This window comes from Toxotes jaculatrix, chromosome 16 (assembly GCF_017976425.1).
Source record: "Toxotes jaculatrix isolate fToxJac2 chromosome 16, fToxJac2.pri, whole genome shotgun sequence".
Classification (NCBI taxonomy): domain Eukaryota; kingdom Metazoa; phylum Chordata; class Actinopteri; family Toxotidae; genus Toxotes; species Toxotes jaculatrix.
Genome location: NC_054409.1, coordinates 16,260,182 through 16,283,132, shown reverse-complemented (window position 1 = coordinate 16,283,132; position 22,951 = coordinate 16,260,182). Strand labels below are relative to the sequence as shown.

Genomic DNA, 22,951 nt, shown 5'->3' with positions numbered 1-22,951 from the left:
GGTCTTGAGGTTGGGCTCAATGGCAAAACCTTGTAACTTCGTGAGACTGTAAAGTCAAAGCAGCATAAAGTCTATGCTGACGGTGGGGAAGCTAAATAGACAGCAGATACCCACATTAGGGCACCTCCCTGCCCACTGCACTCTGCAAACCTAAATCCTTTTTGATTCAAAACCAAAACAGTCCCCTAAATGATGCCTCTCATGAACGTAAAGGGAATATATTTATATTGTGCTAACTTGATGACAAATAACCTGAGGATTTTTCTGTTTCCCATTTGCTATTGTTTGCTTTTTAGCATGCAAAACTGGTTTCAGTAAGATTCTCACTGCTCAGAATATAAGGGGAAAGATGCTTATCTTCCATGTTGGCGAGTGGTGGCATGTAAGGCAAGCTAAAGACTTCTGACACATGGTCCACATCTGAGGCATTTACCACGAGCATCTTGATCACACAGCTTGTAGCTGCAGAGAAAGCCTGGCGGCTGTTTATGGGGCTGAGCAGACAAATCCCCTGCATTATGCTCTACAGGTGATGCATGCCACTAGACTGGTTTGTTCTAACAGTGCTGCGTACAATCTACCTTTGAAAGGCAGCTGTTCAGTCCATACTCTATTCTACAGCAACAGGCGATAATGAGCATAGCTTGTTTTACGTGAATAGGAACGATTAGGCAGGTGTTTAGTGGGATTCTGGCCTGACAATGCAAAACATAAACTCTTATGATTTCACACCTAAATATTATTTTACAAAATACCTTAATGCATGTGATCTAATGCAGATTTAAAATAACTGTCCCCATCACATATTAAGTCACATTTCAGGTCTAACTTCTGATCATGCGTGATGGTACAGTTTTAAATTATCACATGAATTCATGACTGTGACACTGATTTCATTTTACTTGTTGACAGTCAATTTATGAATGAATCAGCTTGTTCTTTAAACTTTGTGTCAGGTCCCTTTCTGTGGTTTACAGAGATTAAGATCAGGACCTTTTAGCATCAATATTGCCTTATTTAGATAATGAATCAAAAGCTAAACATGCCATTTTTCACATTTCAATCTGCTCCTCCTTAACTATGTGGTACTAAGTTAAAAGTTATGAGCTTGCGTCACTGCTGATGAACAACCTCAATCGAGGGAGCAAATGTCTCCCCAGCACACAACCATTTTCCTTGTCAATCTGTAGTCAATGGGCTGCCATCAATAAGCACATCCCCTAATTAACTAAAATTGTTTTTCATCAATACCTATAACTTGCCAGTGCAGGAATTGATGAGAGCAAGGGTTGACTTGACTAAAAAAACGCTTGACAGGAACAATTCATCAACAGGTAAAGACTTTATCATTCCCGCAGCCAATTGACTAAAACATGTGTGTGATTCGGAAAAGTGCATTTTACAATCTGCACCCTTTTGGGGCAACATAGCCTCAATGGATCAATTTTAGCCCCACCTATATCTTTGAGGTAAATGGTTTGCATTTAGAAAGTCATTACGCTGTCAATTGAACATCTCCCCCCTTCACTTTATGTTGAGATGCCCATAACGAAGTTTGGAGTCATTATAGTTGTTGAATATACTAATCTTGTGATGTTTCCTTTCCCTATCATGTTGTGTTAGGGCTGATGACTCTCACCAGACAATCTCCTCCATTCAGGAGCGGTGCCACCAAGTCTGTCCTTGCTTATCATTAACAATCTGCAAATAAACAGGACAGCATACATTACATCACTTGCAGCTCCGTGATCAATTCCAGGAATGTCTTTGAAGCTTTGCTTAATGAACCTACACAGTATAGCTGCTGTGTGTAGTCAGGTCACTGGGACTTCATTACCTATGACCTTAATGCAGTTTTTCTTCATTGATAATATTGGAAGGTTAAATGGTAGTAAGACTATTCAATAAAAACACATGGTGGTTGCAGATGGAATTAATGTTACTGCAAAACCATGTGAAAGGAACTGCTTTTCCACCTAAATGCTATGTCTCGTAGTCTTAAAGCACATTCTTTGAGTCTAACTCCTGAAGATTGAGAGGACTGCACTGCATGATGCTTTTACATATCAGACAGGTTTAAAACGCTAGCTGTCCCCTTGCACTGTCAGAAGTCACCCACCCACGTGGAGTGAGAAATTTTAGAGCCTGTCCAGTCAAATACACTCCCCCTGATGATTTTGATATGCATGATCTCTGTAGATGTATAAAAGGGAAGCGCTGACAAAGTTGGCTTCATCAATCAGTAGTGTCAGCTCAGACCTTTTTATAGCCTCTTGGAGTCCCTGAGAGCCCTAACCCTGTAAAAGTTTATATAGTGTATTGACCATTCTCTACTTGCTTAGCTAATGAAGCCAGCTTGGCCACAGAGACTGAAAGGCTGCCGTCGTGTCAACACTGCTTCCTATTTGATGACACCTTCTGCTAAATTGAAATGTGCTGCTAATGGGGGTGAGTGTTTAAAGAAGAATAAGCCCCAGTAATTGACACAGACCTGACCCCACTCACACAAAGAGAAGGGTGGAAGGCCCCACGTAGGCTGGTGGAAAGAAGGACCTTTGCTTTGGGGCTTATTACATGTAAAGGTTTAGCTACCAGCTTTAGCTACTAGAGCTCTGCAAGATTTAGATTCAGTCAGATGCTGCTGTGGCTTATCAACAGCTATTACATTTGTTTTCTCTAGCAAATCAATAACATGCAACACATAGGCCGAAAATCCTCGTGTCTCCCCTGGGTAATATACTGTATATGCATGCAGACCACTCCACTTTACACTCATGCACACACATATACACATATACAGACACACACACACAGGTGTTACAGGGGCAGTTCTGTAAGACAACACCTCCTCATCTAGCCAAATCTAAGATGAAGAGGCCACTGTGACACCTATAACTCACATCATGATAGACAACAATTGAGCTGCACTGAGCAAAACCTGCATAACATGTCAGCAGTGGTTTCTCTCTAACGCTTGCATGCATGAGTATTCAGTTGAAGTTAATGCCTCTGGAGGCTCCCAATATGAGCCCTAGGGCATTTACTGACTATTTCAAGTTCCAAGCTTCGAAACGATGCGTGATGCAGGTTTCCATAAACAGTGTGCAACAAGTACATCACACGTCTTACTATTAAAAATAACAGACAGCGTCTTGACTACTTTGCCGATATATTAATATTGGAGGCGTGGTGCAGAAATACTGGACGGAGCATGTTGTCATGATTCAGTGCGGGCCTATTGCTTCTTTTGTGACAATTCGCTCTGCATGGACGCCCTCAAGGACTTTGAGATCCACCACCGCTTTGGTCTCCGCCTGGATCGACGGAGACAGACAATTGACTGAGAATTGATGGTCAATGTTTATCCAAGGTGGCTGACTGGCCACTGCTCTCTAGTTTACTTGTGAATTTGTGGTTAAATAGCATTTTAAAGAGCACTAGCCTGGGTTTTGTTTGGGGTGCACAGCTTTTTAGACGCTTTGCAGTGAGGGAATATTATTTCTCCCAGCAGTGAGCCACTGCACACTTGTACTTAGCGTTTCAGTTAAAGTCTGTTGGCTTTATTCATGTTCTCGGCTTAAACCGTAATAATTATGTGACTGATTGTTGCTAAGACCTGCAGAGGCTTCAGTATCATAACAGATAATAAGAAACTTGAATGTGACAACAGTAGTATACGTTGCAAAACCGAAAACTCTTGCTCAGATAAAAATGAAAAAAATATATATATAACCTTTCATTATCAATAACAACTACCTCGCGCAGTCTGTGCAACTGTCACTTTATAGACCGGGACTAAAATTGAATTGTTTCCCAGAGGCAGTTGTGCCAGGAAAGCCTGCTATATTTAACAACACAATTGAATGGTATTATTCAAAACATAGACATTTTGATGCAAGAATTGATAAGGAGAAAGCACCAGCGAGCACATCCTCACTCACAGATTCTGCCTTTCTGCTTGTTTGCGTGCAAAACTTGTGGTGTGGGCTTTAATTCAAGTCAACTTAGAAAATGCTTTATCAAGTCAAAGTGAAAACATCCACCACCAGTTTAAGACCGTTTGCCATTCGTCCAAAAAGGCTTCAGTAGTATAAGATGCGAAATACTTTTCCACACAACATTCAGAATAGACTCTCTCTCTAAAACACGGACTCAAATCCGAATTTAGGCTGGAGAAGAAAAGTGGGAATGAAGAGCCAATAGCAGAGTGTATGCCGAGGTGACAATTTAAGAAATTTTTATAAATAAACCTTACGTCCACAAGCATTCTGGAAGAAATTCAATAAACCAATAGGCTATAAATATCATAATAAACAATTACTGAGGGTTACAGCGGCGTCCTAACATTGTTATTAACATTATATGAACTTATCATCGAGCGCCTCATCCCGTCATCCGGTCATATTTTCCTGAGCTATGATTTCAAAGGAGGATGTTACGGGAAATGTTGGCTACTCGGCTGATTTTCGGCGCTGTTAAATCCCTGGAAAAAAACATCAGTAGACCGCCAACTGAATACTTTTAAAACATGAAATAAATATAATTGTGAATGAATCAAATTGTATTCGCGACATTCAAAGTATGACAGGACGACTGTGCAATGGGACAGAGAAGGAAGTCAGCAGCCCAACAGATCACAACATCTCGCCGACAAAAGGGAGCCGGTTCCCCGGCTGGGCTTGTCTGCTCTCTCTCTCGCCTCTCGCTGGGGCTCACAGACCGACCGATAGCGCAACTTCTATAACGATGTTGACATATTCACACAACACTGACTCAGGCAGGGTGGTGTTTCACGGCAAAGTCCTTTTGAGTTTCCAAACACCTTTTTATAAGTCTGAAGTCTGTCCCCTCCACCCGACCTGTTAAAACCACGCCTACGCGGCCACACAATTGGTCCGAAAGCGTCAAAGAGCCAATCAAACGGAGCGCTGCTACTCGTAACATGCGGCACATCCATACAGTATGAAGCCCTATGGGCCACAGAGGCGCTAGGAAAATCACGGAGCTGGGACCTTACCACCTCTCACTCTCTCTCTCTGGCCGTCAGCGGACTCCTTTCTCTGCACACGTCTTTCTCTGAAATGTGTGTGTGCGTGAAAGAGAGAGGAGGAATAAAGTGTGTGTGTGCGTGTGAGGGTGCATGTCCGGAGCAAGTAAAGGCAGGGGGATTATTCGGCGCTATCGAAATATTTCAACACGTCGCCCTCGCTGCAGGACTGAAGCCAATAAGAAGGAACGCATTTTAACAGGAATGCCGATATTGTAAACAGCAGCAGAAGAGAAAGAATGCACTGCAGTCAATTAAGTGACTCACCCGAGTTGGTTTAATTCGACTAATGTCCGCAAGCCAGCGAGACACAGAAAGGTGTCCGATGCGCGTCAACCTCTGAAGAAAATCGGTCTCGCAGCACTCTTGAAGATTAATGGAGAACATTTTCACATTTCTCTGTACAGAGTTTTGATCAAAATTCAGCAAAGGACTGTAGAGATTTCCCAGCAACTTGTGAAAAAAAGTGGATGCTTATTTCTGTAGAGCTGAAAGCGGAATTTCCAAAGCTTTGCAACTTCAGATTTTTTTTTTCTTCTTTTTTTATTTTGTCTTCACTTGCTCCTCTTGTACGCAGGCTTCTTCGGTGGTAGAAATATTGTTTCACATCCAACCAGTCGTCTACATTTGTTGCCTGCACTTGGATGAACTTCCTGATGAGAGATCCAGTCATACAGGGATCAAGTATGGCATATCATCCGTTTATACCTCACCGGGGTCCGGAATTTGCCATGAGTGCAATGCTGGGTCACCAGCCTCCTTTCTTCCCGGCCCTGGCTCTCCCTCCCAGCGGCTCCCTCTCTCTACCGGGCGCCCTGGGAAAGCCGATCATGGACCAGCTGATGGGAGCCGCGGAGACCGGCCTCCACTTCTCTTCGCTGGGGCATCAAGCTGCGGCCGCCCACCTCAGGCCTCTCAAGACTCTGGAGCCTGAGGAGGAGGTGGAGGACGATCCTAAAGTTCACCTGGAAGCCAAGGAGCTTTGGGAACTCTTCCACAAGAGAGGCACTGAGATGGTGATCACAAAATCCGGAAGGTGAAATAGATTTTTGTGTCTGAGTGTGTGTGTTCATCCTAAAAATATAATATACTATCCGATATGCAGAAGCCCGTTGTGCATAATGATAAGTAATGATGAAGGATACATAGATACATAATGGTATTTATTTAAGCACATGCCACTTGGAATGAGGTATATCTCTATAGTTCATCTGGATAACATCTTTATTGCATGTAACGCTCTCGAGCCTTGCTCTTAGTTCAGTTTGAATGAATTAAACTCACATTACAGCACGACTGTCCCACAAATGTCACACACATACGAGTTTTTTTTACATAACGACATGTTTGCCTTACAAAATAAAACATGTCCCAAAAATAATATGTAGATATATATGTATATATATTTAGCTCGATAGAAAGAAAAAAGTGAGATAAAGCTGTGAGTTCCGGTGTGTTCATACAGCCTGCAAAGTCAGAGGTGGCAAACTGTTTACAACAATGTGTGTGATGATGGGAAATTAGTTTTTAGCTCTAATATTATTTTGTAAAATAAAAAGTGTTCAGGTCTGTAGCTGCTGTATTGTTATTAATAAGCATTAAATTACAGCAGAATTCAACTTAGTGGATCCATACAAATTTCCTGATATTATGCTTTTTTGCTTGTTCAGATTGTGTTGATTTTCATGCCGGGTTTGTGAAAACTTTACGTTGCCGGATTAATCGACTGAATTGTCATTTCTAAGTGTGAGGAGCTCTCACTAAATTATTTTCGTCATCACCACAGTGACAGTATACAAAGATGGCTGCTGTGTCTGCGTGCAGGCCTTCAAGGCAATGAAAACACCATCCACACAGCTTTAACGTGTTGACTTATATCCTAATTGGACGTAATAGAGGAGGAACGCATTTCTGTACAGTTCATACACACTTTTTAGGCTGACTTATCTTTGTAACATAAATTGAGAGCAGGCTGTAGGTTACAGGGCTGAACTTTTTAAACTGATACAACACACTTTAAGATCGTGTCAAGATGAAAACCGTACACTTGCGTGTGCGTAAAAATATTACAATGTGTTGTTTAAATTGTTGAATAGTTTTCCTAGAGTTTTATTTGCCACCACATCAGTGCTTATCATTTGTTTCTGTTTTGTTTGGGGTTTTTTTCTTTGTCATAGGCGGATGTTTCCTCCGTTCAAAGTGAGGTGCACTGGTCTGGACAAGAAGGCCAAATATATTCTGTTGATGGATATAGTTGCAGCCGACGACTGCAGGTACAAATTTCATAACTCCCGTTGGATGGTGGCAGGGAAGGCCGACCCCGAAATGCCAAAGAGGATGTACATTCACCCGGACAGTCCGGCTACTGGTGAACAGTGGATGTCAAAAGTCGTCAATTTTCACAAACTCAAGCTGACAAATAACATCTCCGACAAGCATGGATTTGTAAGTTCAACTAATGTATGTCAATTTTCCTATTTATCAACTTACCCTTTTCGTACCCACACCTGTTAATAATTTACATTTTGATGTTTTTATTTGCATTTTATTTTATTTAAGCACAGGAAGTGCCATGAGGCTGAAGATTTATTTTTAGGAAGTCCTGACTAAGATAGTATACCATTAAGATTTTTTAAAAATCACATATATCGTTATAATGAGAAAGCCTTTTTCTAGAACTGCATATGTATATTTATTATAATTATTAATCAAGACAATTAAGCCTGTATCCGTCTAGACATCCCTGGATCTAGCCATATTGTGTAAAGACTTTACTGCAGTGATTGAATATGCCACCAAAAATTATTCCCGTGATGTTTTTAAAATTATTTTCATTTTTTGTCAATACAGAATTATTTATTAGATTTAATTCTTCCTAATGATTTGACGCGTTATTTATAACCTAGCTTAGCGTTTTGAGAAAATGTACAATGTAAGGGTGTGTTCTGTAACAACGATCATAAATGTAAGGATAATATAAATATCGCGCTAATTTTTTCCATTGTATTTATTTTTGTCTCCTTTTTGTGGTTGTGTGTTTGCAGACCATTCTTAACTCGATGCACAAATATCAGCCACGATTTCACATCGTGAGGGCCAACGATATTCTCAAACTCCCGTACAGTACCTTCAGGACTTACGTTTTTCCTGAAACGGATTTCATTGCCGTGACTGCTTATCAAAATGACAAGGTAAGCACAATTATTGCCCATAGGCTTAACGTTATATGCGGAATATTTCCTAAAATATAGCGCGTGTGTCAATGGCCCTGTCAGACCCGCTTCCCTCTCTGTCTTTCATGCTCTGCACCATTTTGCTGTCATAAAATATGAAAGATGTCATATTTGTTTGAGCCTGTGCGAGCGGAGTATCATAGTGGGGGGTATGGGTGGTGGTGGTTTGGGGGGGGCGATATGGCGAGGAAGTGCCATATTCACCAGCCTGTGGTAGGAAATTAATAATTCCGAGGAATGTTATACAGGTTATCTTCCTTTTATTTAATCACGTGGAAAGGATTTGGCACAGACCCAGACTCTCCCCCTCTCTCGTATTGTGAATGTGTGTGTATGTGTGCCTGTGTTTGCGCGCGTGTGCATGCGCGTGCACGCGTGAAGCTAAAGGGGTTGGGGGTTGAGAAATGAGAAAAAGAAGAAGGGCAACACTGTGCGGTTGAATGGAGAAAAAGAAAAAAAGGAGGGGGGAGCATTTTGGTTGCGTCAGACTGTGCTGTATGGTAACATTTTATTCTCTGTAAGACATAAAAATAATGAAAATCATCTCCTCAGCTCTTTGATATTGTTGGGAAACGATGGCACCACCTCCCCCCTCCCATGTGCAGGGGTAAGACTGCCGGAGATGGAGAGGAAGTGGTGTGGGAGTTTTGCAAAACTTTAAAAAAAGAACAGAAAAAGAAATAGAAATCACTGCCTTGGAAAAACGCGCCAAAATGGGAAGTCCTGTGTTCTGTGTGCGCGATTTGTAGTGTTTTTTTGTTATGTGTCCTTTATCTGTAAAAAACATGTTATTGCAGTGTTATTGTCTCAACCTGTTGAGACAATAACACCTATGTATTGTAAACTTGCAGAAATTAGCTCCAGCTTTGGGACTGTACCTGTAATTTTAAAAAAGAAAATAAAAAAAAAAAACACTAAATGAGAGCACTAGAGGAGATTGCAATCTCGGTTGTTAATATTTACGCTCAATTTTAATCATTTCAGATAACCCAGCTGAAAATTGACCACAATCCATTTGCCAAAGGATTCCGTGACACGGGTAATGGGAGACGGGAAAAGAGGTAAGACAGGGGAGGAAAGGGCATTGCCACAAAAAAAAACGTCAGATGTCTTAAGATTTATACCGAGAGACAGACAGTGATCTCGGTGGATTAATCCCGCGTCATAGCTTCCATATTAACCCGCAGGGAGTCTGGCTGTTCATAGTTTCTAATCAAATACGTTAATGGGCCTGAGTTCACTGTAATGCTCAAGTCCTTTAGTACTGGTGGTATGGAACAGGACCTGGAACAGGGTAACGTTCAGTGCCTTGATGTTTTGAATTATAGGCCACGTTTTGCCAAAACCTTAACTTTTTGAAATATGACTGCGCCTGCATTGAAAATGTTCAACGTGACATGCCAAAATAGATATAGATACACTGGCCTGCTAAAGCAATGGCGCTGTAATGGATTTCATATCCCCCCCTGCCGCATAGGTGAGTCAGTCCTACAGTCGGGAGCTTCATGTTTTCAGGTCTCCAACCCAAATAAGCTCCCATATCATTCATCCTGCTGCAGATATTGTTTCTGACCTGAGAGCTGTGACCACCACGTATAATAACCTGAGTACTCCTGCACAGGAAACAGCTGGCTCTGCAATCCATGCGTTCATACGAGGAGCAGCAGAAAAAGGAAAACGGGGCTTCAGACGACTCCTCTGGAGAGCAGGCTTCCTTTAAGTGCTTCGGCCAGGCCTCGTCCCCTGCCGTGTCTACCGTGGGCCCCCCACACCTGAAAGGTAGGCTGACAGACCCCACACTCAGTCACACAAGTCGTGTGTAAAGTCGTAAAATTTCTATTGTGGCAAGAATTTTTACGAGGTATGTGTAACGTGTAGGGTAAGAGTAAACTTAATTAATGTAAATCAGTTACAGCCAATGAACAGCTTTTAATATTAGCTGATCACTCATATTCAGCCCATGCACAATGTGGGAAAATTGATAGAGCAGTCCTTTGTATTGACTGTCTTACTGAGATTAAATAAAAGCATCACGGGAAAATGAACATGCTCACTAAGTGATGGGACAATTATCTGTCTAGAAGTATAGTAACAGATTTCAGTCTGCTACAAATCACTTTCGGTTTATCTGGAAAAAATGCTGAATAAAAATACATTTTAAAAACTACTGACATGTATTTATGTGCAGTGCTCATTCAAATGTTACTGAAAACAGCTGGAAATAAACATTATAGATGCTTTATTGCTGAGCTGACTCCGTTTATCATGCTGGTCACCAGTGTGGACTCCTAAATACGTGTCCTGCAGGTTTATTTCTTATTCCACCTGTGGAAGCCAACATGGTTGGTTATGGGAGTTATTATTCTTATGATTCACCGATGTGCAGAAAGGCAACTGATATTCTACTCCTCCTTTCTGTGCAGATTTCTGCGACAGTGATGAGGACAGCGACGATGAGAGCAAAGATGGACACATCAAAGATGGTCCGGACTCCAGCAAGATTTCCACGACCACGGAGGACGGGAAGGATCATGAGGCAAGCCCAGCTAAGGGGCATCCCTTTAGCAACAGTGACTCTAGTAGGATCCGCGACAGCGGCCCCAGGACTGAGAAAAGCCAGGCAGATTCACGACAGAGCCCCATCACTGTCATCTCCAGTACCACCCGCTCTGGAGAAGATCTCAAGAGCCCCAGCCTGGACCAGCCCAAAACGGACGAGTGCAGGTCAATGAACAAGGACAGTTTCATGCCTTTGACTGTTCAGACTGACAGCGCGCACATAGGCCACAGCCACTTGCATAATTTTGGATTTCCAACAGGTCTAACAGGACAACAGTTTTTCAATCACTTAGGAAATGCGCACCCGTTTCTCTTGCACCCCAGTCAGTTCAACATGGGAGGTGCGTTCTCAAACATGGCCGCGGGCATGGGGCCACTATTGGCAGCTGTGTCCACAGGAGGGGTGAGCACCATGGACACGACTAGCATGGCATCATCACCGCAAAGCTTGACGGGAGCTCCAGGCCTGCCCTTTCATCTGCAGCAACATGTCTTGGCATCACAGGTAAAACCAGTTTTCTTAGGCTTGGGCCTACTCGCAGCCTTTGAAGCACATGCTGGGTTACATAGTACAGCAGACTGTATAGGCCTTGGAGGCCAGATTTAATGTGTCCGATATGGAAATTCCTTAAATGCTCTCATCTCCTGCATGTGTGAGTTTTTAAACACAGGCGTGAGAAAGAATGAGAATGTGTTTTGCGCGCGCGTTTGTTTATTTTGTTTTATTGCCAGATAGGCTAGTATTCAGATTAAAGCTAGGAAACATTTGACTGACTAGCCTATTAGAGACGGCGTTTTATTACCTTTCTCGTCTAGCTTGGCAGTGTTGTTTTAGATAACTAAACATTCAAGGAAAACAGACTTTGAGAGACAGAGCCCACCTTGCAACAGCTAAAGGTGTTAGGTAATCTTTTTGATATGAGCTCATTAAGTGTGTTTTAGAGCCACAATGCCGAGTATTAAAATGCCTCATTGGCTCAGAGAAGGAAACAAGATTATGTTTTAATAGACAACAAATTTGTCTTCTTCCATTTATTGTCAAAACAAGTGTTACAGCTGCAACTTCTCTTGTTTGACTGCAGCATAAGAAATTAGGAATTTTTATTTGCATTACAAAGTCTTGAACAAGCACCAAAGCTGTTTACATACTGGGTGGTAAAGTTTTGCTGCAGAATATTGTGTTAGAAGCAGATTTGTGGGAGGGAAAAAAACCCTCTGTAAATGGGGGCATTGAGGGCACGACAGACTGATTCTGTGTTGCCTGAATCAGATCAGGGTTGTGGACCAAGTTTTGTTGTCCATAAGATAAGTGTCAGACAGTGTCATTGGCTCTGCAGCGATGCATTACTAACGTTATTATGTGTGACAAAAAAAATCTTTACCGAGAACAGTGAGAGTAAAACACAAGAAATGCCCGAGGCAATATGAGGCTTTACTTTCACGCATTTGTTCCACGATGCAGGAGTCTGGTAAAACTGTTTATCACCGTGCATAGCCGCTCTATTTTCCCCCTTTTCTGTGTGCTTTTATAACTCACCGAAGAGTCAGAACTGTGTGATAGTATTAGGTGTCTGAAACGCCAGCCTTGTGGCTCACACTCAGTCTCTCCGTTTCTCCATAGGGCATTGCCATGTCTCCGTTTGGCAGTTTGTTCCCCTATCCCTACACGTACATGGCAGCAGCTGCGGCAGCCTCGTCCGCTGCCTCCTCATCGGTGCACCGACACCCCTTCCTGAACGCAGTGCGCCCCCGACTCAGGTACAGCCCCTACTCACTCCCAATGACGGTACCGGATAGCACCCTGCTCACCACCGCCATGCCCTCCATGACCGGCAGCGGGACCGAGCTGAAAGGGGACGGCATTGTCCCAGCCAGCCCAGTGTCTGCTGTCACCCTGGATTCTACATCGGAGGTAACCAGTCACTCGTCCACCATATCCTCCGGCTCGGTTTCCATGTCTCCAAAAACTTGCACGGAGAAAGACGCCGCCAACGAGCTGCAGAGCATCCAGCGCCTGGTCAGTGGACTCGACTCAAATCAAGACAGGCCACGGAGCGGGTCCCCCTAGGATTTTTTTCCCCCCCCAAACACACCACCTGCTTCTCATTTCGTTGTTGTCATGAAAAGTGAAAAGTGTTGACGGTGATGAAGACTTTAACAGTAGGGAGATTGTCTCATAGATTCATGCAGGTTTAAAAAAAAAAAAAAAAAAAAAAAAAAACTAAACTAAAAAACATGAACTGTTGGACGTTTTAGTTTCTGAAATGCACTTTGGTTAATACACATCTGATATGTATGTTTTTCTTTTTTTTTTCTCCTCCTCCTTTTTTTCGTTAAACAACACTTTTATCTTGTCATTTGAATACCGTACAAGTATTGAAACTGAAAAGCTGGCATGGGTGTGTCATTCAGATTTAGGAGAAGTTGCTGCTGTGTCCTGTCTCCTAACTTTATTGTACACGAGGAGAAATGTGTTTTAATATGCACTCTGAATTGATTTGACTTATTTGAATTCACTACCGTTTCATCTACCTTTTAAAGACTGCTGTATTTTGTTGTACACAATTAATTGATAGATTGGCCAGATGTTGCATGTCCCCCTAAAACCCCAACGAATGTTATTTTAACACTAAAAATCGAAACGAAAAGTTCAGAAAAATACGCCATTTGATTCGGTTATCATTTTAAAAACTTTTTTTTTTTTCATTCCATTTTAAAAATCAGAATAAGCCCCACTGACATCCATGACTGGTGCTCTGGGACCAAACCATGGCCCAAGCATGCGGAATTCAGCCCAAATGTCCAACAGGCAAAGGGAAGCAGAAAATTTAAGTAAATACTAAAAAAAAATGAAAGGTAGTTATGATTATAGGTGTACATAGGTATATATAAAATATTTATGTAATTATTTCATATTGTTATTGCGTGTAAATACAACGGAGTAGTTTGTTTCTAGGGATCTGTTCTTAATTTATTGTCGATATACCTGTGTAAAGATAGTTTGTGGGCTATTATCCTTCTGTTGCCATCTGCATTTATACCCCTCTTAAAATATGGACTTTATTCCTCCCCCAGATATCCACTGATAGTTATTCACACTCATGTGCCATTGTATTTTCACTTGTTGTCCCCGTGTGTGAAGTGCTACTGTTTAAAATGAATGAAAAAGCGACAACGCACTGCACCAATGGCTTGAAAAAAATATTCTTTTTTTTTTTAAGAAGAAGAGCAAAAGAGGTGTCGTTGAAGTGTGACAAAAGTGGACAATTTTTTTTTCTGTTTTTAAAATAGACTTTGCGAACATGATCGTAAAAGTGCCGCATAATCGAAAATATGAAGGTTTCTTTTGTGTTTCTTAAGTTGTCAGTGGGTTATGTTGTATTGGAGTTATGTCTAGTTTACAACATCAACATCGTGTTCTTGAAAGTTTCAATAAAATATTGAAATGCCATTTCTTTCTTTTTTTTTCTTTTTTTTTTTGTGTGTGTCCCTCGCTTGATCCCATTGTGGATAGGAACAAATTCTGGCTACAGAAATTGTCACATTTACGAATTCAAATTAGCTGATTCAAGACGAAACATCCTTACGTCTTAAATAAATAAATAAATAAATATGCTCTAACAAGCATGCGCTTTCTGCTCGCCTGGAGGTGAGACAAGTCTCTTTGCCCACTTACTCCACTTCAGTAAACTCATGTGGAGAAATCTGCCTAGTCTGTGCTCAGAGAGTGAAAGACCCCCTCAACCCCTAAAAACCACACCTGGGGATTCCTACCTGGACAAGAGGCCACACACTATAACTGACAGGCTTTTTTGTTTGTTTTGTTGTTTTTCTTTTTTATTGGTATGATTGGCGTCAAGTGCAAGGTAGGACACATCTCATATAATGAGTTAAAACCGAAAGTTTACATCGTTATAGTGGAAAGGCGGAGTAGCCTTTTCTTTTTAAATCCTGAAATGTATTTAGAAGTTATGTCTAAACAGAAACTATATTTATGAGGCAAGCTGGTCAGTGTCTCCTTTTAACATGGCTTCTTTTTTTTTTTTTTATCTCATTGACCAAATTGTAATTTGAGGTCACCAAAAGCGGTAGATCATCTCGTGTCCTGAAATGCGTCAGTATAAGCGGTTTAAAAAGTTTTCAGGCAGCTGTGACTGTGTGAGACGACTCAAAACAACTCTGACCCTACTGATGGGCCTTCATCGCCCCACTGAAGAAGCGCTTCTCTGCGCCAGAGTGAGACCTGGAAAGGCTATGTCATCCCTTGATTACCCTGTCTATTGCACCTCGAGTCATGAGTTTATCAACAACCATATCTTTATTTGTATGTTGTCTGGTTAATGTGTAGCGAGCCTGGCGCTAGTGAATAGGTGTAAACATGACACAAGCTGTCTCAATTGGTCTGTCTTATTGCTCACCTGGCGCCTTCGATGGGCATATCTCCCATTTTATTGCACGGAAGGCGACAATGCGTCTGTAATCGTACCGAGATACGACGCCCCCAAGCGGTTACAGCACCGGTTTATTAACCGCACAGCAAAACAAATCAAAGGACAGATCCTGGGTGAGAACTCAATGAGAGGTCAGGGATAAGGACTGTCTGACTTGGTCACGCAGCTACTGTGATTTACCATCGTGTACACGCTGTACGTGGTAAGTAATAAAGAAGTGAGTAAAGAATCTGCTCCATATAATTTAAGGATCAGGGGAAAAAAAACTTGCAAACATATTTAAATTAAAAATCAGTGTGGCTGGTCAACATCCCCGTGAGCTTAACAACCTGATCCCAGAGGCTGAGCCACAGATATTACTGAAATAAGTTATGATCTAAGGCCCTAAAGCCATATCTGAGTGCAGACGAAGAAAAAGAAACTCACTATTCATTTATTAAGAACAAAACGCAGTGTGCGGAAAACGTGTATCCACCGTCATTTTTGTTACAACCGCCCCAACACATGTATTTTATACTGTACAGGAAATTAATTATTATACTATCCAACAATAAATCAAGACAATAGTAGACCTATATGTTTTAAACTCATCTGCACACCTGCACCGAATTTGTTTTTATTATGGCCTCCACTTGCTGCAGATCTGTTATTTTGTTGGATTTTTGAGGCTTCACAGCCGTGACCCTGTTTCTCCACCACGCAGTAGGCGTGTCAGACTAAATAAAATATTAAATTTTTAAAATCCAAAGCCTGCAGCCTCAATTTATGACACGTCTGATGATGGTTGTCAGTGTTTCCTGCACTGGCCTGCACTCCAGAGAGAGGATTTTAAATGTTGGGCTGACCGGTCTAACAGGTTACTTTGACTCGAGTGTGTGTAACAGGTCCGTTGCGCCATCTAGTGGCTAAAACCACGAAGGAGCGAAAAATATTTATTTTTACTACTCCCGTTCCCCTTTCAAACTTCACTGTCTTCTCTGTCGCTGTTAGTTATTGGCCGAACTTCAATTATCAGATTCTGACATTTATACAGAGAAAATAGAAAAAAGCTCTGGTTTTGTGATCAATTTATAACTCCGGAGTTATTCTGTGCAGATTAAAAACATTTCACCAGTAGTATCACTTACAGACTTTGACCATATGCAGTGTATCTTCACAAAATAAATACAACAATTAAACACAGAATCAAACTGGGAAAATGGCGCGGGAGGAAGGGGAGGGGGGATAATGTAGCTTAGGAAAAGTTTTAATTCAACAGAAAAACTCAGTTGTCAGCAGCTGTTGTAAAAATGTAAACACTGCTTGCAGTATGCATCTTGTACTTATTACTACCTCGATAAGTCACTTTTTTTTGCTAAAGAGCAGACTACATGACAACTGTATCTCACTTATTTAAAAACAGAATGCATAAGTTGTGTGAGGTTGAATGGAGAGTGAAACTTCCATCTATTATTAATTTCGTAGATGTTTTCTCCTTCATCAAGGGGCATTCCAAGAATATGTTTCAACATGATTTGAGATGTTTCTGAGTAGATCACAAATTAAATTGGGTTTAGTAGGTGTGTGGGTGTGTATGGAGGAAGTTTAACTCATTGCTTTTTATACGCTGTTAAATATATTTTTAAGTGTTTTGATTTATTAGAAACTGAAATAAGCGAGCAACAGTGCCTTGTAAACACCCCTGACTTAGACTACTTGAGAACAGCTTTCATACCTTGCCTTTGTTGGACGGTAATTACAGCATCATCGTTTTGATTTAATGAATGAAATATACTCCGTAGGTGTCAGGCCTCTTTTAAGAGAGCCAGCAGACTGTTAACAATGTATTGTTCACAATACAATCCTACACACAACAAAAAAAGGGGCTTTGATTTATGCACTTGCTTGTTAAGAACAAACCCTGCTCTTTCAAACGCAACCTTCAACATGCACTCATGCACATATGCTCATGATTGTAAGAAGACCTAAAAATAAAAGCACACTTTTCATTGTTAAAAAAAAAAAAAAAAGGCCAGTACAAATTGTTATTCAATTCCAATTCCACAAAATATTTAAAATAGTCCCACTGGACTTTTTCTAAAGTTATTAAACTCCTCTACATAAACAGTCGCTGCGGGGGTGCCCTGAGGGATGCCAAAATAATTTTGGGTTGCACATTACACTACACTACACCACAAATGAATAGTTTTAACATAAATACAATGCTTTCTGCAGTTTTCTGTCTCCACTATCAGTGACCACCATCTTAGTGGGCTCTCGTAAAGATACCATCTTTGTGTCCATTCTCATGCTCCTCAAAATGCCTGGGAGAAATGACTATGAAGTGACTGTGCCAGTTCTGCAGTCTCATGCAATGCTAGAGCAAAAAAGGAAAGAAGAACTTGCAGATGATACGAACCAAGAAATATGCAGTCAGACAGGTCAAGAGGAATCATGTCATTACTTGTATTGATCTTCCTTTACATGGAACAGTGGTGCATTTTATATTTCAATCTGCTTTGTCTAGTGCTTGAAGGTTATAGGAATAATTTTCATTGCCATGGCAGTTTGCCCTTTTATGATGCGGTAGCGCACTCTAGTGTCCAAAGAATATCACTGCACCAAAAACATCTGTATGAACACAAGGTTTTCAGGGGCTGGACTGAAGTTTGATTAAACAGGGTCAGATTATTATCTACCTGCCACCAAAGAAGAGGAGGACTAGATATGTTCGTGCCTGATTCATTATTCATCATTATTATCATTATTATCATTATTATTTTTGTCCTTTTTCATTTCAACTTTGAAAAGTCAGTATCTGCATACAGAGGACAGCGGTGGAAGGTTTGAAGGTCATCAAACGTCACATCAAACTCACTAATGTACACATACATGCCATTCTCAAGATATTCTAAATTTAACAGCAAAGTTTTTGTTGTTATGGCAAATCCAAATATACTAACAATTTACTGATATAAAATAGTTTGGCAACAACAAAAAAGTCTGGCTCACTTCAGCACTTATTTTAAACTTAAGTTCTTTTACATTATACCTGTTGTGAGTCTTACATTTATTATTATGATTATTACAGTGATTAGAAATGTTGTCAAAGTCTGAACTGTAATTTCATTTCGTTTCAGTACATAGTTTAATGTGCACATGAGAATTTGGGAGAAACGCAATCACTTAATTTGTGAGTGACCTGCAACTTAATCTGCAGACAACAGCAACATTAGACATGGGGTTTATTTTTGATATGCCCTTTCCAAAACATGAAATAGTAAATAATGACATCTAATAGTGTAAAACGATAACCGTGATGTATGAGATACCCGGGGTGTTCAGTGTGTGGTCATGTAAGGTGTTGCCTGAAGAAAAACTGGGAGGCCTGTGCGCCAGGACTAAAGCAACATCAAACAGAAGGTGATAATGGAACTTGTGGGTTCCAAAAAAGTTGTGGAACGAAAGCCTGATTTCTGCCCGTGTGATTGTTGGTTTTAAAGGAACAAGCCCAGAAGGAGTAAATCAGGCTTTGGTGTTGTGAGAAGGTGTAGCTCAAAGTATCACTTCTGAGGATAAAGTTACATTGTTCAGAGGCGTTTGCAGCTCGCTGACATGCCTGCCTGTCAGTCAACAAAATGTTCTCCATTTCTGTTGCTGTCGGCCCTAATTCTACTCCGTCGTGATGAGCTGCCCCGCAGCTGTCGAGGTGTGTCATGGCTTGCCCAAAGACATGATAGTACTGGAACCTGTTTTTGAATTAGTTGTCTGTATCATATTACAAAATATAGAGGGTGATATTTTTTTTCAGCTGTGCCACATGATGTCATTTCTACTCGAAATTATTTGTCAGTAGCCTGTCCACAGGTAGACTTTTTCATAATGGCCCTTCATGGGTTCTGTGCAGCTTTCTGAGTCAATTCACGTCATCCTCTCTTGGTATAATTATCCTTCAGTCCAAAGTCCCCCATTCTTGATACGTATTGCTTCGAAGTGCCAAACGTAGTCAAAAAAAAAAAAAAGACGGCAAAAGCCAGTATTGTTTTTCTTATTGGTTTAAATCTAAGTAATAAAATATTTAAATGTGCCTTTTTAAAAAAATATTTTTCAGACATCTGATCAAACACAATCTGAACCATATGCATACCTCTAAGACATGTTTTCCTGATTGTAAGAGGATTTATTCTACAGTATGTCTTCATGTTTCTACTAGTGGAATTTTTATGTGGATCTCAATGTTCGTTTAAATATCTGATGAATCTGTCAGTTGTGTGGATAATTGTTTACCTGTCTCATTACAAGACCTTTCTCCTTTCACGGAGTGTGCAATAGAAGCACTGAACCAACGAAGTTCCAATAAATTCTACAATAATGAGATAAATAGATAATAGTGTGTTTACCTGATCTTTGCAGACCCTAAAAGCAGACTGCCAGATGTACAAGAAACTGAGCCCACATGTGTGGTATGTCGTGTGAGGCATGTTACATTGTTTGAAAAAGCAAACCCACTGTTACTTCATTGTCTTACGCTAAATGGGCTCTTTACATGCTTTTCACTCATTCAGGTCTCTTAAATAACAACTCAAGTCTAGCCACAGGATCCCTCCTTCTAAGAGAAGAGGTTTAATCTCAACCATCAGCTGGAAGTTTAAATGAGCTGTGGGGAATAGGAGAAGACAGCCAACTCTCCCTTCACAGGCCTAATAGCCTCCACCATCAGCGGCACTTCATACACAACCACTGGCTGGCAGATTAGAAGGAAGGCTCACCACAAACACAGACGGACGCACGCACCAGTAGACACGCTAGCGGATTCAAACTCATATATGCATGTGCCTCTGTTTAAAGTATACAACTGCTCAAATGATAATATATACAAATACATTCACACATGATGATCTTCTTATGGGTAATGCAGCAATCCACCCACCCACACATGCACACACAAACACACACACTTTATTTGGGTGTACGACAGCAGCTTTGGTCATACCACAGTCATTCTGTCTTGTTGAATTGATATCACATTTCCAGGATCTCCACTTTCTGTAAGAGCTTACTGGTTACTTTATACACTCTCATCCATCATTCATCCACAGAAAGGACATTAGGAAAACACACAACCTCTTCGAGCAGCAAAATCAAAGATTACGCATAGTATCGCTTGTTACTGTATTTTAAACACAGGTGGAGCCCTCTATAGGCTTCCGCCACACTCCTCAGTCTTGCAGTGCAGGGAATCTCAAGAGACAGTCCTGGGGCCCACATACTCACTGGTTGTGAGTATGTGGACCCAAGTGTAGGTACAAAGCCCCGACAAAGGGGGAGCCAGACACAAACAAACAGGAAGGCAGAGTGGCTCATTAGACGTACGATTCTACTATGGACCAAACCCCACTGGGGAAAAAAAAAAACAAAACAAAAAACCACTGCAAAACTATTTGGACATAGAATTGTCGAAACTGTTTAAAGCAGCTACAAACAATATTTTTCACAATGGATCATAAGACCGCTTGTCTGCGAGAATGAATATTGGACTTACATTCACCAGGTGGCCACAGACATGACCCTTTGCTAACAAGTGTGACATTTCAAATTAAAAGGTGACAATATGTCAGTTGTTAAACCTTCTGCTGCCCCCAAGTGGCCAAAATATTATTTATTGCAAGTTTAAGATTTATTCACTCTGGCATCTTTGAGTGCTTAGTGTGGGTTTGAAAACCACTACATTCCCACCCTGTGACATTAAGAGATAAAGTGTAAACCTCTGCTGCCTCCCAAGCTGCGAGAGCTGTTCTACCAGAGGTATGGCTGCAGGGCTTATCACTGAAACCCACATCACAGGGAAATATTTGCTGATTTATGTAATTTGATACTTGGAATAGTAATACCACGATACAGGCGTAAGGCTGGTAGATGCAGTGTTACAAAAAAGAAACAGATGCCCGTTTCAACTTCTGTTGCTTTCTCAATTACATCTAAAACAATGAAAACATGGCAAAAAGCAGAGCAAAACCAATAAGGGTTGCTTGCTTTTGTATGAGTACAGTGGGCATGTACAAAGCTAGAACTTAAGTAAAAGATGTAATGAAATAAAACAGACAGCAGCTTAGCAATTAAAAACAAGAGCTTGGGTTAAAAGCCTAATTAAAACTAAAATATCTTCAGTTGCTCAAGGTTGTCATTGCTGGTACAGCTTAAGTATAGTCAGTGGAGGATTTGACTTTAAACTAAATTAGATGACAATTCCAGACCATACAGCTGAATAATGATACACAATATGTGGAGCAAAACATTTAAAAGGTTTTTATGCCTGTGTTTTACAGTTAGAAGCCTCTGGAATAAGAGAGTCTGGAGATTTTGGGAACTATTGTTTTGTTGATGCAAAACACATGTTTACATGTTTGTCAGATGAACTAATTCTTGCTCAACTGCATGAGGAAGCAACATTTTTTTTTGCACAGAAGGTTTTGTTTTTGTGAGTTACTCAGCGTGTACTCTGGGTTTATCACCTTCCTAAAGGCCAAGACATAGGATGTAACCTGTTTAATCTGAGATCCACTCATGTCATATAGTCACAGCACAGGTAATGCGGGTAAAATGATTTGTTATTAGAACTAGATGATTATGGCTGTACCAGCTACAAACAGGCCATCATGAACACTTTTCCCCACAGCTGCCAGTCCAGCTGTCTTAGCTGGATTGTGCCTATAATCCAACTTTGGGCAACTGCTCATTTTATGCCCCAATTTATAACAATAAAATCAACAGACCTCTGCAAATTTGGAGGCAGTATGCCCTGATGGACAACTGGAAGCACCTTACCAGGTCTAGCAGGGTTGAAAACTGCTGTATACACCAGGTTTTGTTCTCTAACACTCCTTTGGTTATTTGGCCCCCTTTTTCCAACCACTTCACTAAATTCTATCACTATGAGGCACCTCATAGCTGCTGCACATTTTTGGGATTGCTTCATACTCATTCTAGCAAGGCATGGCAACCATAAACTGCTTCAGTAAAACTAAGAACTTTCATTTCTTGGTAAGTGTGCAGGCGTCACAGGAATTAGGGCACCAGTTTTGTGCACTCCAGAAATCCAGACATGATTCTCCAAATTGCAAATGGTGTCTTCTCTTGTTCTCCCACTATCTCAAAAAAATTCTCAGTTAGGAGTTTCCTCTGTTACAACTAGTTTTACTATATTAAATTATCTTCCTCTTGCTCCAAAATCACAACAAACTCCTTCTTTTTGAGCTGTCCAAACTGTGCACAGGTCATTCTCTCAATTTTCAACATGGGCTCTTCCTCATCAGAAGCCATTTTGCAAACATTACATTTGCCAACACACAAACACAGTTACACATTTAAGCTTACAATCAAATCACAATCAAAAACTGAATTGCAACCACCCCACACACACATACACAATGCACAAAGAGGCCTCAAACAAGCCATACACAACACATTGTCACCACTGAAGCATATTTATAATCTGACTGTTAAACCCAGAGAGAAAAGAGACCAATGGCACAGTTAATTTAGTGCATATATGGATCTGTAACTAACAACATGCTGTTGTACTCAATATTTATTTCACTGTCTTACCTTTGTGATCATCAGGCTTTAAACCGCTGCCAACCTCCAGATCCTCTGTATGCAGTGAAACAGTACTTCCTCCTCTT

At 40.9% G+C, this 22,951-nt stretch overlaps 1 protein-coding gene across 2 annotated transcripts; it reads left to right on the top strand.

Moving 5' to 3' along the window:
• Positions 1-5,035: 5,035 nt before the first annotated feature.
• On the top strand, positions 5,036-14,179 carry tbx3a (T-box transcription factor 3a). Of its 2 annotated transcripts, none has more exons than XM_041059809.1 (7): positions 5,036-6,083; positions 7,225-7,492; positions 8,092-8,238; positions 9,265-9,341; positions 9,902-10,059; positions 10,704-11,344; positions 12,461-14,179. In XM_041059809.1, the coding sequence occupies exons 1-7, from the start codon at positions 5,692-5,694 to the stop codon at positions 12,905-12,907; spliced, it is 2,130 nt and encodes a 709-aa protein (XP_040915743.1). In that variant the 5' UTR covers positions 5,036-5,691; the 3' UTR covers positions 12,908-14,179. The 2 variants fall into 2 exon arrangements, with proteins under 2 accessions (XP_040915743.1, XP_040915742.1); XM_041059808.1 differs by having other exon boundaries at positions 7,225-7,507.
• Positions 14,180-22,951: the final 8,772 nt, after the last annotated feature.